We start from the raw sequence: 15,694 nt of genomic DNA on the forward strand, positions 1-15,694 counted from the left end.
CACGTGTCTACTGTCGCCCCCATCCAGATCCCCGAGCCACGATGATGTATTCTTAAGCATCACCTTTCCTATGCAATGCGTAGGAGAGTCGTGTAATTAGAGTATTGGTGTGTTACAGCTCCGACATTCGTGCGCCCCAGCCTCCTGGTGTGGGCCACTTCACTAACGGCTGACGCCGAGTCATGGAGACCTCTCGGCCCGCAGCGTTCGGCCCTTCTTCGCTGCATGGCGGGGCCGTTAGGTCTATCAAGGGATAGTGCTCTGGGCCCATCTGCTCACCCTCATCACGGTAGTTGAGAGGTTTGATGCGGATGTCAACAACGGCTCGGTCACGCCGGAAACCCCGGAATGTCGGGGACTCGGGGTTCATCAGCGTCTTCTTTTGTGGTCAAGGGCGCATCCGTGGGTCGTTCACTCTCGTCGGCATTTGTCTTGAGGCAAGGATGAACTTGTCCTGGCTATTGTGAGCGATACATGGACGTCTCTCCATCCTTGACTTGAGATCTCGCACCGCCCTTCGTCTTGCTATCAAACACTACCTTGAAGATGTGTGCCAGTTTCGGCACAACAATGTCCCGCCGCTCGTAGATCTGGTAATGCATGATCATCCTGCCGCCCATGAGCTTAAGGCCGGCCTCCTCCCCGAGCTCCTCGAACCTGGCGCTGGGGCAATCGGCGTCCTCCAGGTCGACCCAGACCATGTTGGTATGCACTGGATGAACAAGCTTGCCGCCGAGATCTGTCCACATCTTGGCCACCTCTTGTGCGAGGGTATGCGTGTTCTTCAACAGGCCGCCCTCGCCGTTGGGCCCCTTCCCAAAGGTCTCGTCGACCGCAACACGAGCGGCAGCGGTGACAACACCTGACTGGCGCAATCCGCCGCCAATGGACTTCCTCACCCAGCGCGCATGCTTGATCACGTCCTTATTGCCGAGCAGGATGCTCCCGATCGGCGCGCCGAGGCCCTTGGAAAAGCAGAGCGTCACCGTGTCAAAGCACGAGGCGAACTCGACCAAGCTGCCCGCACCCGACGCTGCGACCTCCCAGAGCCGAGCGCCATCGCAGTGCATCTTGACGCCGTGCTCGCGAGCAAAGGCTGAGATGCGCTGAACCTCCTCCAAAGGCATAATCATGCCATTGAGTGTGTTTTCTAGACTGATGACGCGGGTGGGGCACGTATGCACGTCGTCGTCAAGATAGATATTTGCTTTGATGTCTTCTAGTGTAAGATAGACACCGTTCTTGGGCGCGACGGCCTTAACCATGGCGCCCGTCAGGGACGAAACGCTGTGAGGCGGGTCAGTAGGGGCTTTGGTGAAGCAGCACGCACAGGACTCTCAACGGGCGCTTACCCTCCAGCCTCATATTTAACAATATGGGAACGATGGTCACACAAGACGCCGTGTGGAGGTTGCGTCAACAGAGACCTTAAGGCCAACTGATTCCCCATCGTTCCCGACAAGACGAACAGGCCAGCTTCCTTGCCGGTCAGAGCGGCACAGTGGCTCTCCAGCTCTATCGTCGTGGCGTCCTCGTTGAATACGCTATCCAGGAGAGAGCACGATTGAATCGCGGCTAGCATAGATGCCGTCGGCGTGGTCATGGTGTCGCCTTTTTGGAGTCAGCCACGGAACTGAGGGAGAGGGGTTCACCGGCACTAACTCCTGAGATCATGGCCGGCGGCCCCAGCACTGCCGATCCAGGCATTGTGCTTCGGGGCCGTTGAGGTGTCGATTGTATTTCCGTTTGATGATGCCATTTTTAAAGGTCGCGATGCCGATGTTACAAAGGAAACTTTAGAGGTGAGGGGAGACAGCGACCGCAAATATAATGCCCTTCTTGGGCTGTCTCTGACAGACAAAGTGCGGAGTGGACAACGTATTGCAGCATTTCTCCAACTTACCGTAGCCGGCGTGACTCTTCTCCAGAGTTGCATTGCACCGCAACTAATGTAAGATAAGGATTTGGAGTTCGGTGGAGGGCAGCGGCGGCCGACGATTACCGGACCCGGGACGCGGACGGCAGGAGGGCAGATCCTCGCGGGGCAGGCACGGCGGGGTTGTTCTCACCAACCGACCAGGTCGAGACCGCCACATTTGATAGGAGCCAGTCGAAAGCCCTCGAACATGGAAGGGCCACCGGGCGGTGACTACCCGACGAAAGGAACTGCGGTCTGGCACCTTCCTAGCACCAAGGCGCGACCCACCCGCGTGGGCAAAGACTGCAAAGATTTCCGATGTGCTTTGGTGCAGTGACCCACTGAGATTGGCTTCCCGATTGAGCCGATCCCGCTCACTCTCTTTCTCGTCCACGAGGGACAGGCAATACTGTCACCCACGCGCACAGCAAGCGAGCCGTTCGCACGTGGCAGCAAACCAGCAATACGGCGAGACACTTCCAAGCCACCGGATCAGAAATCGTCCATGGACTGGTCGTGAGAATTCCCAATCCCCGGGATCCCAATCTTAGCGCTGTTGCGTTCCAGCTGTGTTACGAAAAAGCTCCCCCTCGCCCAGATGTGATGCAGGCCGTTGCCACAAATCCGAGTCCGACGGTTTTCGGGGCCTCAGGGGACAGGAGGTGACTAAGAATTAGGAACTTCGGCGACTGGTTCTCGTTTCGGGGAACACAGCTGCAGGTGATATAAGTAGTTCCTCCCTCGCACTTCTCGCACCTTTCGATTTAGCCCCCTTCTACCTAACAATTGCGCAAGCTCAAGGTGAAAAGGGAGCATGAACGCGGACCCATAAAACGTATGAAACCCTGACAATCCCAAAGCTGACTGATTTTCCTTCTTTTGACTGATACGGGTTAAGCAATTAAGACCTTCTCAGGGTCCAACCCCAAGCGAGATATGGCCTTCAGCGCCTGTTGCACAACCACCGAAGAACCCCAGCGAGGCGAGCCTCCAACAAAATTACCAAATCCGGTAAACCGACGACACCTCCAACTACTCTTCATGGGAATCATCAACCAACAATCAGATTACAGATGTCAGTCGTCGGCCGTCACCGACTCAGATCGGTGCTCGCGCTCTCCCCGCAATCATTCAACATCCCCCGGCCGTCAAACCCCCCAGGCAGGTCGACGTAGTGCTGCCGCATCCCGCTTTGATCCGGAAGCGGCACGGGCCAAGTCGAGGGATGGCCAAGTCCGAGGCCCTGCCAACCCCAATATTCGAGCAACGCGGGCTGTTGCGGGGGTGGCGAGCTGTCGAATCCGGGAAGGCCGCCGTTTTGGTACATCGGCACATTGCTGCCCAGGCCTTCAATCGCCTGGGGTGGCTGCCAACCGGGCTGGCTGAAGGGAAGCGCATCCACGGGACTCTGCGACGGGTATTGAAACCCGGGCTCCTGCACGTACCCGGGACCGGGGTTGTATGCCTCTGGTGGCATGTAGACGGCCGCCGGCATGGTGTTTGTCGCCGGCATGAAGCTGCCCGTTGCTCCCGGGTACGCCGGGTGGACCGGCACGAAGTTGCTAGAAGACGAAAGACCAGCCGCCGGCGCCACACCATTCGATGGAACGACGGACCTAGGCTGTGGCTGAACTTCCGATGATACTCGGGGATTTATCGACCGACAGCTGTCAGGTACCGACACGGAGCTCTCGCTGCGTGGCTGGAACTTGGACGAATCCATCGTGGAATCGCTGTTGGAGCTGGCGCTGCTGGAGCGGTGCCGGGGTTTGTGATTCCGACGACCTTCCGGTCGGGTACGCTGCGACGAGGGAACGCTCGGGGACTTCATTGCGAGAGCTCGGTCGCTGGGCGGCGTAGACCTCTCGTTCTTCACCCGTTTTGCCGCCCCAGTCACCCCTTGCTCTCTGGTGCTCAGCGGCAGTTTGGTAAGGAGGTCTTTGAGGATGCGGTATAGCGCTGCCGTCGTCTTGGACTCGGGAGAAACCTCTGCGAGCATGCCCAAGGATTTCTTGACGGCCTCGAGGACCGTCTCCCGCTGCGGGAGGTTGCGGGCCTCGTCCTGGAGGAATGCGGAACACATAACGGTTGCTGCGTCGAAAATGCAAAAGATGGCATAATGGAACTTGGCCCCCACCGAGGCCAGGTTTTCGAAAAGCTTCCACGACACATCCATGAGGCCCAGCGCCGCATCGACGCCGGCCTCTCGAAGCTTCGATTCGAGTTCCGACATGGGTTTCGCCGAGCTCCGCGTGAGGAAGGGCTTCAGCTGACTGAACAAACCCATGTATCCGATCAGGTGCAGATACCGGCGTTGAAACACGACCCAATCAAACTCGCGGTCCCATCGCGTCTCGGGTGACTTCACGGCGTATTCGGCCGGGAGCTTCGCGAACCAATTCTCCACCGCGCCCTGCATCCGTTGGGCTGCTTCTGCCTTACCTGTCTCGGAATCCGAGTCCTTCGCCAACACCGCGGCTAAGTCGATGCACAGCTGGCAGTGGAGGTTCATGTGGCGGAATTGTGAAGGCTGGTCGGGCCGCTCTCGGTTGTTCTCGAGAGTTAGGGTCGGCATCACGACTGTACTGTGGGCGCGGTCGATCATGAACGGGCGAGATAGCATGGAACCCAACGCGCTGAACAACGTTAACACGCCATCTTTATAGGCAGGGGCACTCATGACACTTACAAATCCCACAGATACAAGATAACCCACATGCGCCTCCTCATCTCGCGGTCATATTCCGACATACCCTCAGAGGAGGAATCTTGGTGCAGACCTGTACTACGTCAGCCTGACATGGTTTCAGAGCGCCGAGATTGTCGAGTATTACCTATCTCGTTCGCGGCGGGGATGGCCCGGCTCAAAGCATTCCAGGCCTCCGCCCATTTCTCAGCCGACTTGAACCAGAATGCCGTAAGGAACAGCTGCTGAACGTGAACGAGGCCGCCTTTCCCTAGGGGAATGCTGGCGCCGAGCTTCTGGGCCGCAGCGTGCATGCGGTCCGCGAACGTCAGGACGTCCGTGTCAAGGTCGGTTTCAAGTCTCACTCTGACGTTGTCGTCGATGATGAAATGGAGGGAGCATGCGCAAACGCGCAGGATCAGGCTCGTGAGTTCCGGCGTCACCTTGTTTCGCGGAGTCGCCCACCAGCCGTCGTACTGAGTCCTGAATTCGGGCGGGTACAAGGCGTAATACTGATGATTTGCGCCGTTCAGCCAGTTGTCGACGAGGCAATCTGCGCCGGTCAGCACCAGCAAAACGTTGGTGGGATAGGAGGGTTGGAATTACCGGTGTACCGCTTTTCCGGCATCAGCCGCAGGGCGTCTTTGAGCTCATCACACTGTTCTTCATCACTTTCCTCCACGATATCCCTGACTGCCTGCTGGGCTGTTAGTAAGGGGGGTTCGCGCCTCTCCGCCACGGCGCGCGTCACTTTACCTTCGGGCCAGGGCCCTGGCCTAGCACTAAGTGGTGATGATGGGGGAGGTAACCTAGCCCATTCAAGGCGCCGCTCACGTCGATATCCGAGCCCGAGTCATCGTGATCCGAGTCTCTGTCGGACGGCGCACCTTTGTCTGAGCTGTCGAGACTGCGCTTCCTGGATGCCCTGATAGAACGGTAGAGTCACCGGTTAGCAGCGACGCGAAGGATTCGGGCTCATGAGCCTAACCTTGGCTGGCCGTCATTTGAACCGTCATCTCTGGCCTTGAGGCCAGCAGGTTTCGATGCAAACCGGCAGAGGTGGGACACTCCTCGCTTCAAGCAATGATTGCAAGGAAACTTGCGGTCGCACTGGATTGAGCTGTCAGCCAGAGCGTTCTGTGTAAGAGCCCGCCCGTTCTTCCGCCCGTCGCCCTTGTGGCGGTGTGGGTCTCAGGTCATTCGCGGTCGTTTACCTTTTGCTTGCGCCGTTTGCACTCGCCGCAAGACACGACTGCCGCAGCGTTTGAGGCCATGTCGCCCTTGCGTGGTTCTGGTCGCTGCCGGTTGAAGAAAAAGAACGGATCCGAGATGGACTTCCCAGACCGAGAATGGACGTCGAGGCTCTGTCAGGTCGATCCCGGCGGCACGGCGGGACGTTGCAGCAGTTGTGGTTCCAGGAGGGCAGCGGTGGCGTCTGAAGAAAGCGGAGGCAGCTTCGCGCCAGGTTTGCTGTGAAAGCCGAGTCCAGCCCCAAATCGGCCAGGCCCCCTGCTTGCGACCCTTATTGTATCACAGCAACAAATCTCGGATTTTGCTTCCCACCAAATGACGATTCCCAGCGTCCCCAATCACTGCTTGCCAAGAATGCAGTGGGGGTGTGTTGAGGATGGCGCGCCTGCAGCCCAAACCCTTGCGATATCCCGGGCACCGGGACCTTGAACGGTTGCCATTCTCAATCCCACACTCGGGACTGGCCTCTCTTTGCATCTCGGGAGAGGACACCTGGGAGGGACGCCCGGTTACCTAATGAAGCGGGAGAACACAATGAACCACACGCTACACACAGTGCAGTACAAGAAGACATCCACACGGCCACGCAACCACCCTGCGGCCCAGCCAATGCGGGGTCTGGAGATCTCCCTCTCATTGAGACCCGGCTAGTCCGTGATAGGCCTCGCGACGGCAAGGGAACTGGTGGGAAGTGACAGCACCCTTTCCGCGCCGTCCGCCGTGAAGAGAGGGCCCCCAGGGGCCCTTCAAACTGCTGACCAGCAGAGCTTGACAAACAGACCGCCAGCTCCTGGCCCATGGTCCATGGGTACCTGGCCCGGCACATTTGCCCCGGTGGTACCGCATGGGGTGAAACCGTTGCACCGCAGACCCTGCGTGCGTCAATCGAGCAGCAGCAGAGAGAGAGAGAGACAAGTGAGCGTTGAGCTCTTGCAGCAGCAACACTGAATGGGAAGATCGCCCGCCCCAAACCCGGCCCCCTCCTCGCCATCCTCGGAAGAGGATCTCTGTATTTGTAGACTAGCGACACGGCACCATGGCGCCGGCGACATCGTGACTACCGCCACAACCCGATTCCGCATCCCTCACCGTGCCCCTTTTCGCCTCGGTACTTTTCCCCAGCTTTTCTTTGTCTGTGCGGCGAGTGCGCGCGCGCGCGTCTGTGTGTGTGTGTGTGTGTGTGTGTGTGTGCAGGAGAACCGCCGCCCCCAGGCCGCATCGGCACTCGTCGGTCGCGGCATTCCCCGGGTCCCGGGTCCCCTTCCCCGGCAGGCAAGGAAAAAAAAGCCAAGTCTGTAAGCAAAGCACCCCCCAATGCGGTTACCCGAAACAGAGATGTTTGTTCGCTTCCCGGGCCGAGGGCCTCACTTGCGCGTGCCGGCTGCCGTGTGTGTGATATGATATCTCCGGGGGCGGCAAGCAGGAGGAGGAGGGAGGCAGGTAGGCAGGCGGGACGGGGGTGGACGCCCGCTGCTGCACTTGGCCACTGTATCACTGGACAAGTATCTCCACAGTAGTTATCGGGCCTACGAAGTGTACTATTGACTATGTAACGATGGGGGGTTTCTTGAGGCCGGGCTTACGGGCCACAGGCGCTCTCTCCTTTTCAGGTGCGGCACAGGTCACATTGGAGCAACCTGAACTGAACTGAGGGAGGGTATTTTTGACACATCTGCCGCTTTTTTTTTTGGACGTCTTGGCGTGCGCGAGGCTGGAAGCGGTGGCTGGAGGAGAGAGGGGATTGTTGTTTCCTTCCCCTTCGAGATGATGGCCCCCTCGAACGGGATCTGTACATACATACTGTGTATTGTGTCACGGAAGGGGGAGGGGGGGGGGGCGGCTCCATTTGAGACCGGCGTCGGGTTTTGCCAAACTTAAATCCGAGGGGCTTGGTCAGCGTCCCGGTCTGGTCCCAGGGCTGCGACGGACGGTCTGGGAAGGTGATGGGCAGAGAGGGAAAGGGAAAAAAAGAGACATCGGCTGTGTTTTCTTCGCACTGGCTGCCGGGCCGCCGGGCTTGCTGGGTGAGATCGGGAGTGGGATGGGATGGCACGATGGGAAGGAAGAGCGGGTGAAACAACATCTCGCCCGCCCGTCTTGGCCTCTCTCCTGCTGATGCTGATTCCGCACCTGGCAATATCGGATACCCGATTGGGCAATCGGCGGGATGCTGTGAGGGTTGGTTGGTCGGTTGCTCGTCTGAACAACACCCGAGAGAGGAACACACCCCCTCCCCTCTCTTGACGTGGACGTGGACGTCGGTAGCTGGACGTCCTATCGTGGCTCGGTGTCAACACCCACCCGTCTCACCTGATTTTCAGCTTGAAAAGGCAGCTCGTTGTGTTGTTAGTGAAGAGAATAGGACAGCAGAGATCCAACACAAAGCCAAGGCAATATTGGATTTATTTAGGTGCCTTGGCAAGGACCCTGCGTGGACGCACGATGCATGCAATCGAGCTAACGGGTCTCAGTGATGCCCAATGTCTCGAGGGTTCCATCAAGTTGATGGCACAGTTACCAGTTTCCAAGAGCACCTAACTGAGGAGTGAGGGCGTTAAACCCATTCCGGTTGAAAGCCGTGAGGGGCAGAGAACAAAGAGGATTTCGATTCTTCTCCCACACCCAACCCGCCCTACGGAGCGCTCTAATATGCAAGTTGAGACGTAACTCCTTGACTATACTCTCAGCCGGTCATGGACCAGACCCTCCTAGACCAAACATTGCCCGTTGCAAGCCAAACCCACAGTACTCCAACGGAACCAGAACCCAAACACACAAAATAAAAGTGTGGAAATAGACAACCCATTTCCCAAACGCCCACCCGTACCGATACTCGACCCCTAGTACCCACAACACAGCAACTCGAATCGAAAACAACCCCCCCGCCATGCACACCTCTCAATAACAACAAAAAAGACGGCAAGCACACTCATTCAAACCCTTCCCACTCCCCTCTGCTCTCCCCCGTCTCATTGACCTCCGCCCTCAGCAGCCCACTCAACACGGTAACATCAACACCCTCCCCCTCCATCAACTGACCGGCCTGCTTCTGCCCCTCGAGGACATCATGGAGGCGATAGAGGTGGCCGCTCTTGGCCTCGAGCTCGCTCTGCAGGCGCTTGATGTCGCCCATGACGCGTCGCCGCTCGCGCATGCCGAGTGACTTGTCCAGGGCAAAGTACACTTCGTTGAGCCGCTTGAGCTCGATCTGGAGGTGGTCGATTTCGTCCTGCGTTTCCTTGATCAGGACGGCCAGCGCCTCGCCGGGTGCCATGGCCGGGCGGACGGTGGCGTCTTCGGCCTGCTGCTGAGTGTGCGGCTGGTCCGTGAGGACGCGGTCCGAGACTGGAATGGGCTTCTCGGCGGAGACGATCTTCTTGCCGCGCCGTACGTCCTCCGGGGTGATGAAGATTTTGTTGGCGGATGTTGTAGCGGCGGAGGCGGGCTTCTCTCCGCCGTGGGCGGCAATCCGCACGCAGATGTTGCAGTTGACAGAATTGTGCTTGCAGATGCCATCCAGCAAGCGGCGAGCATCCTTGCTGAGTGATGGGACGGGCTCTTGCGGCAGGTCCTGAGCGGTGCCCTGCTTGAGACCCTCGAGTGTTATGTCGGGCATGAAGAAGGCAGAGGTGGTGTTGGCCTCCGTCGTTTCACGGCCGGCCTCCGAGTTGCGGCGGAGGCGGGATTCTGCGCGGGGGAGGTCCTGGGTATTACCCATTGACGACCTCCGGGTGCGCGTGTTGTTGAAAGCCTCGTCCTCCACGTGGTGGTTGGCAATGCTCAGCCCAGACTTGACGCTAAAGCGGCCGGTGTCCTCAAATTGACTAGACTTCTTGAGGATACCGGGGAGCTGGGCCTTTTGCGGGCCGAACCTGGAAGGGACGCCGCTATCAGACTTGCTCCTCTGAAGTGTCGGGGGAAGCGAAGGCAGCGAATGATCAGTGTCAGGATCCTGCTGTACCCGTTTCTGAAGCTCTCGATAGGTATGCCTCAGCTTGACGATTTCGCCCTCCATCACACTCGCAAAGTCCGAGTCCTCCTCAGTGAAGTGGAGCTCCCTTGTAAGATCGTCGTCGTCAACGTTGACGGCGCCGCTCTTCCCCGTCATTTCGTCGGTTGTTGTTTGTACGTCTTTTGGCTCAACAATGCGGGTAATTTTGGTCGATTTCCCCGTGAACTCCTGCTCCGCAATCTCGCTGATTCTGTTGGACAGGCGTTTGACTTTCTGAACGGCTGCCTCTCGGCGCTCGAGTTTCTTCCGCAGAGCCGCTTCTCTCTGTTTGAAATCATCGTCCAAGCGGATGCAGTCGTCGGCATCCTCATCGATGATGTTCTTGGAGAGGAACTGGTCCTGCTTATCCCTTTCGTCGGCCCACTGGCCCCTCGCTTCCTCGTGGCCTGAACGAAGGCGTCGGTTCTCCTCCCGCAGCCGTTCATTGGCGATGGAGAGGTCCAAGTTCTGTTCCTTGAGAGAACGGATCCGACCTTCACTTGCGCTGATCTCGTTTTCCCTTTGGTTCAGCTCAGCGACTTGCTCTTCGACCCTTGTTTGCAGTTGCTCGGCTTCGGCTTGGAGCTCGGCATTCAGCTCGAGGACGGCGGTATTTGTTGTCAAGCCTTGGATGTTATCGAGCATCTTGTCTCGGGAGGTGATTCCCCTCTTGAGATCGGTGATATGTTGATCACGCGCGGCGACCTGTGCCTGCAACTTTTTGTTTTCCTTGTAATAGTGGTCATTGTTGCGCTCCATGCTGGCATGGTCCTGTGATATGTGCCGCTTCTCATCTTGCAGGCCTTCGTACTGCTTGCGAACAGAGGCAAGCTCCTCGCGAGTCATGCGAATGTCTTTTTGTACCCCACCGAGTTCCCGGCGAAGCTTGTCGTTTTCGGCGGTGAGGGTTTTGTTGTTTTGAAGCGCGGAGTCGCGTTGGTGTTTGAGGGTCTGGTTCTCGGAGAGTAGGGCCTCGTTCTCGAGCTGCAATTCTTCCCTCTCCTGCAGCAAATGAAGAGATGATTCGAGATCCTTCTGTGTGGCTTCAAGCTCGGCGTGGAGCTTGGTAGCACGCTCGCGGGCAACGGAGGCTTGGTGCAAAGCTTCATCGCGCTCTGCAGCGAGGGCGGCACTGTGGATGTCATTGACGCCGACCTGCCTACTAGCCTGGTCGAGACGATCCCGCAGCTGCGCAATCTCGTACTCCAGGTCGTCGTTTTGCCCAACGCTGCGCCTGAATGAGGCGTCGGATTCTGAACCAATGGCACTATCCGAAAGCTTCCTGGTCTTGAGCCTCTTAAGCTCGCCTTGGAGTTGGTTGACTTCCCGCTGCAGCTTCTCGGCCTCGCGCTGAAGCATTGCGTCGTGGTCATGGAGTTCGCGGACTTCTTCCTGGAGCTTATCCATGGAAACAAACATCTCCTCGTCCTCCTTGGTGATTCCGACGGCGTGGATCTCCTCATGGTCCCTCCCATATTTGTCCAGTCGGACGCCTGACTTGTCTGACTTGACAAAGACGGGAACGCCGTTCTTCATCGTGCTAAATTTGAGAGTGCCGGACGTCCAGTCTGGGAGATGACGGAAAGATGGCAAGAAGAACGATCGGCTGGTGGGTGTGATAATGCCGTTGTCGAGCACGAGGGCGTGGGCCGGGGTGTCATAACTGGGGCGCACAGCAGGCGAGCGCTTCGGGGTGATGTCGCGCTGGCTAGTCTGCTTTTCGGTGCGGATTTTGGACACCATGTCCTGGAGAGAGCGCTTGCCAGATCCGGGGGAGATCATGACCTCTGGCTCGGCGGGGGCAAAACGAGACCGGCGGGAGGCCGAGACAGGCCGGGCGGGCGAGAGGGAGAGGATGGTGGAGCAGTCGGACTCGTTCTCTACGCGTGCTTGCAGGTCAGCGCGGAAGCGCTTCCTCTTCATCTCGGCCATATCCTCGAATGTGTTCTCATCGGCACGTTCCTGGGCCGGGGGCATGTTCTCCTTCCCACCGGGGGAGGCAGAAACGGGCCTAGGTGGTGCGGTCATATCGCCAGTCTGGGTAAAGGTTGCGTTGTCCTTGTTCAGGAGGCCGGTCCATTCCGGAAAGGTGCGGGCAATTGCCGACGTGTTGAGGACCGCGTCCATTTGCTTAGAACCGAAGCGGCCTGACCGGGAGGCGTGTCTCTTGGATGTGGCCTGAACTTCCTCGCCGAAGCGGCGGGTGCCTTCGCCGTCGGGGCTAAAAGAAAAGTCGGAGAGGTTCTGGGAGAGCTCTTCGGTGGTGGTGCTAACCGTGTCGTGGGAGCCGGTTGATGAGGGTGGTGAGCTGAATGGGTTCTGGTGCATACGATGTTGGAGCATTTCTTTTCTAAGCCTAGAAATATGCTTTGGCCTGCTAGTCGCATGATTGCCTCTGATATTGCTGTTGATGTCCATGGTGAGCCTGCCGAGAGCGCGTCGAGCGCGACACTGGTTAAACCGGGGCGTGGACCGGCAGCAGGTGCAATCGAGGGTACCTCGACGGGGTTTACCGTCGACTGGAGCGACGCCGACGTCGGTGTGCTGCTGCAAATTGCAAAACAGAGGGGAGAAGGTGCGTCTGATGTTAAGTCCAGGTCAGGATTGCATGGTACTCGTACGATGGTCGTGCTTTCCGCAGAGTTGCGAGAAGACAATGGGAAGTGGAAGTCGCGAGTCGCCCGTGGCAGTCGTGGCAGTCGTGATTGACTTGGAGGCAAGGACGCGATCGGAATCCATTTGTTTACATGCAGGGGTCAAAATAGACCAAGTGGGGCATGAACGGGCTGATGGTGGGGCTGGAAAAAGGCCGCTGCATGCGCTCTCATTGGCAGATCCGGTGCAGGTTCACCACCGGTGTTCAACAACTCAACACACTCAGAACTCTCTTCAGACAACGGTTCCCGCCCAAACTCTCAAGTTGACCGAGGCTTACTGTGTAGATGGCATCCAAATACAGGCATGATGGAGGTATTGCGCATGCCCCGTGGGTGATATCTAACAGCCCAAAATTGCATCGCTTGCTCGACTAAATCGTCTCGTTTTTATCACTCATACACATAGACCACAACTGCGCCCTCGCGCCTTGCTTGTGACCAGGCCGGGCATTTTTATAGTCCCTCCCCCTCCACGAGTTAGCCGTAGTATTTGTTGTTCAGCGCTCTCCGGCAAGCCTCCTGCTCTGGACCTCCCCAAGCGCCTTCGTCCCGCTTAGCACAGCGACAGCACCGACCACACCCATGACCGGCAGCACCTGGAACAGGTTCCAGCTAGTGTAGTACATGAAGAAGACGAACTCCATGGCGATAATCGAGCCGAAAAAGGTGGCATGTGACAGCGGTGCCACGCCAATGGCTTTGGAGAAGTGGTTGAGGTTCCCGCCAAGAGACAGCCACTGTTGGTAGGTGTCAGTATTGCCGCGCGAAAGGGCTGGGCGGTATGACTTACGCTGATCAACAGCACCGGTAGGGTCGCAATCACGGCCAGGCCAAAGACGAGCGAGACGACCTTGGGCGGGCTCTTCGCGTCGGGCCGGAAGATGTGGTGGATCTCGGGCTGCTTGCCATAACGGAGAGGCTTCTCGTAGGTCGGAGGCGGCACGTTGGCATCCTGCTCAACCTTGACCTCAAAAACAGGAGTATCGAGACCTTGGGAAGAACCGAAAGAGGCGAGGACGACGGATGCTTTGAGGGGTTTGGTCGCGATGCCCAGCTGGACAGGGAGGTCCTTGTGTGACTGCGGGGAGGACGTCAGCAATCTGGTCTCTATTTTGTAAGATAAGACGGCGCTCTTACAATCTGGACAGTTGCCTTTCCACTCTCCTTGACGGTCAACGGAAAGGGGGCTTCGAGCCCGGTGTCCTGCTCCTGCAGCACGAGGAATGCCTGGTGGGGGCGCTTCCCCTTGCCATCGTCCTTGGCCGTCAGGATCAGTTTCAGGGTGCTGGTGCTTCCGAGGGAGACTGGTTTCGAGAGCGGGCTGTTTTGGTTGAACCTGCAAAAGGGAAGAATTGTTATCATCTCTGGGCTTGGGAGATTCAACGTGCATTGGCGCGTACTTCTTGACGGACTCGCCCGACTTCTTTGCGGCAATCTGGATGCTGCCGTCGTCGAACCCCCAAGCAGAGGCGGCCTGAGAAACGCCCGCTGCAAGCAGCAAGAGCGCCGGAGCAATTGACTGTGTAAACCGCATTGTGTGTGGTTGTCGTGGCAGTATTTCTTGCCCGTCTAGAGAGCGGCGAGTAAACAGCAAGGCTGACGGTTGCTTCCAAAACTCTGGACACTTGTTCAGCTCAAGCTCCATGCACGGCTTGCCTTGGCAAGACGCACGGGCCAGATCAATGTCCTTCGCTGCGGCTAATCCATATCAGGCTAGCCTGTAAGAGGGCTTGGCGATCCAATTCCAATTGCCAACTGAACACCAAACAGAAGTTCAAACCTTCCAGAATGGGGCATCGTGCGATTTCAAGAAAACCATAATACCAACATAACCTATTCATATAGGTCCTATCGCGTCTGAAGACTCCATGTCTCCGTACGCTGCGATGGGTATTTGGAAGACAGCTAACTCGGCATTCCGACTTGAAGCGCACCGAAAGCTTCGTTCGTCTTCTGAGCTGAAGAAGAGCGTCGTCACTCGAGGACTTTGGTTGTGTGTTTTGGTCGCACATTACAGAATAATGCATGTTTTAGCTTTCCCTGCCTTGGAACAGGTGCGCCAACGCAGGCAATGAGCGGTCGGCAACCGAGGACTCCATGCCAGGCGGGGGTTGGGGGTGTACAGAGAGGCTCTGCTACCTCCGTCACTGGCACGCAACAATGAGAAGAACCAAGAGATCAACATTCGGGTGCATTGGCCCTCTTGCAGCAGCTCAAAGCGTCGATTGGTTGCTTCCATCCAGAGAACCCCGCCGTTCGCGGGGAGAGCTGCATCCATCCATCTCCTCCCACCACCAAACGACAACACCCCACGCTCGGACATCCGGCACAACCAAACCCGGCGGACCCTGTATTTTGAGATGGAAAAAGTCCGATATCTTTAGCGGCCTGAACGCAAGTCTGGATGGAAGAGGCGGTATGTGGCAAAGGCATGATGATGAGCATGGGGTCGAGATACGAGACTCGGCGGTTGAGTCTCGAGACCATGGAGCTCCATTCTGGGCGGGGTTTCTCGTATGGAACACTGCATGCGACCCCCTCCTGCACCAGCGGGCATACCTTATCGAAGACAACGACACTTACACATCCAAAATGGACAACTTGCCGGACGTCGAAATCCTCCTATCGCACCGCAGACGACGCCGACTGCAGCAAAAAGATCTTCTCTGACAGGAGGAAAGGAATAGGTGCACCCACACGAGGAATGCAAGCCCCTAGCGTGATTCAGATGGCATCCCTCGGGTTACTCGGCCCACAAGGCACAGAGGTTTCCCGTTTGGCGCAGCATGTTCCGCGCCGTTTCCGAGCCGTTGCTCGAGGCACAAATAGATTCGCAGCTGGGAGTGCCGCACAGGCAACCAGATGAATTGAGGCAACACACCTACCTCCCTGGGATGAGCCAACAGGTTTTGTCAACTGCCCGGCAAGAGCACACGACATTACTGTGTAGGTGGATGGTGAGCAGCCATCCAATATGTGGTGGAGCCCTCGGGTAATGACTCCGGCCTGGCTCGTTCTGGAACCTCGACTCACGAACTTGACTATTCCGTTGTGGTCGATAAAAACTTGATGATGATGCGCGATCGGATTGCTTTTGCGTCGTCCGAAACAAATGGCAGAGTCGTGCCACAGACGCCCCTCCGGGCCCAGCCTCCTTCCGATCCTCATCGCCGTTTTCTCTTGCCACGGCT

At 57.6% G+C, this 15,694-nt stretch overlaps 5 protein-coding genes across 5 annotated transcripts; all 5 read right to left on the minus strand.

Annotated features, from left to right (window-relative positions):
* Nucleotides 1–458: 458 nt before the first annotated feature.
* On the minus strand, nt 459–1,759 carry B0H64DRAFT_437179 (pyridoxal phosphate-dependent transferase; the record flags this gene model as incomplete). Its single annotated transcript, XM_062806226.1, has 3 exons — nt 459–1,287; nt 1,353–1,611; nt 1,663–1,759. The coding sequence occupies 3 exons, from the start codon at nt 1,757–1,759 to the stop codon at nt 459–461; spliced, it is 1,185 nt and encodes a 394-aa protein (XP_062663496.1).
* Nucleotides 1,760–3,008: 1,249 nt separating this feature from the next.
* B0H64DRAFT_414142 (uncharacterized protein) lies at nt 3,009–6,295 on the minus strand (the record flags this gene model as incomplete). Its single annotated transcript, XM_062805013.1, has 7 exons — nt 3,009–4,554; nt 4,608–4,698; nt 4,753–5,157; nt 5,262; nt 5,361–5,475; nt 5,960–6,074; nt 6,274–6,295. 7 exons carry the CDS (start codon nt 6,293–6,295, stop codon nt 3,009–3,011), a joined length of 2,295 nt encoding a protein of 764 aa, XP_062663497.1.
* B0H64DRAFT_4284 (uncharacterized protein) lies at nt 6,088–7,161 on the minus strand. The gene has a single exon (XM_062805842.1). The coding sequence runs from the start codon at nt 6,844–6,846 to the stop codon at nt 6,298–6,300; it is 549 nt and encodes a 182-aa protein (XP_062663498.1). The 5' UTR covers nt 6,847–7,161; the 3' UTR covers nt 6,088–6,297.
* A 1,325-nt stretch (nt 7,162–8,486) lies between these two features.
* On the minus strand, nt 8,487–12,264 carry B0H64DRAFT_428130 (uncharacterized protein; the record flags this gene model as incomplete). Its single annotated transcript, XM_062805829.1, has 1 exon — nt 8,487–12,264. One exon carries the CDS (start codon nt 12,262–12,264, stop codon nt 8,785–8,787), a length of 3,480 nt encoding a protein of 1,159 aa, XP_062663499.1. The 3' UTR covers nt 8,487–8,784.
* A 496-nt stretch (nt 12,265–12,760) lies between these two features.
* Nucleotides 12,761–14,477, minus strand: B0H64DRAFT_379623 (Oligosaccharyltransferase subunit Ribophorin II-domain-containing protein). Its single transcript, XM_062802682.1, has 4 exons — nt 13,904–14,477; nt 13,641–13,839; nt 13,294–13,581; nt 12,761–13,240 (listed from the first exon to the last, which is right to left on the minus strand). Exons 1-4 carry the CDS (start codon nt 14,146–14,148, stop codon nt 13,001–13,003), a joined length of 972 nt encoding a protein of 323 aa, XP_062663500.1. The 5' UTR covers nt 14,149–14,477; the 3' UTR covers nt 12,761–13,000.
* Nucleotides 14,478–15,694: the final 1,217 nt, after the last annotated feature.

The sequence above is a fragment of the Chaetomium fimeti genome, assembly GCF_033439085.1.
Source record: "Chaetomium fimeti strain CBS 168.71 chromosome Unknown B0H64scaffold_1, whole genome shotgun sequence".
NCBI classification, from domain to species: domain Eukaryota; kingdom Fungi; phylum Ascomycota; class Sordariomycetes; order Sordariales; family Chaetomiaceae; genus Chaetomium; species Chaetomium fimeti.

Excerpts from the sequence above, each read along its gene's own strand:
- B0H64DRAFT_4284 (XM_062805842.1), bottom strand. The coding sequence starts at position 6,846 with ATGGCGAGGAGGGGGCCGGGTTTGGGGCGGGCGATCTTCCCATTCAGT.
- B0H64DRAFT_379623 (XM_062802682.1), bottom strand. The coding sequence starts at position 14,148 with ATGGAGCTTGAGCTGAACAAGTGTCCAGAGTTTTGGAAGCAACCGTCA. Across the intron at positions 13,582-13,640 it reads GAAAGGCAACTGTCCAGATT|TCACACAAGGACCTCCCTGT; the intron begins GTAAGAGCGCCG and ends TCCTCCCCGCAG. Across the intron at positions 13,241-13,293 it reads TACCGGTGCTGTTGATCAGC|TGGCTGTCTCTTGGCGGGAA; the intron begins GTAAGTCATACC and ends ACCTACCAACAG.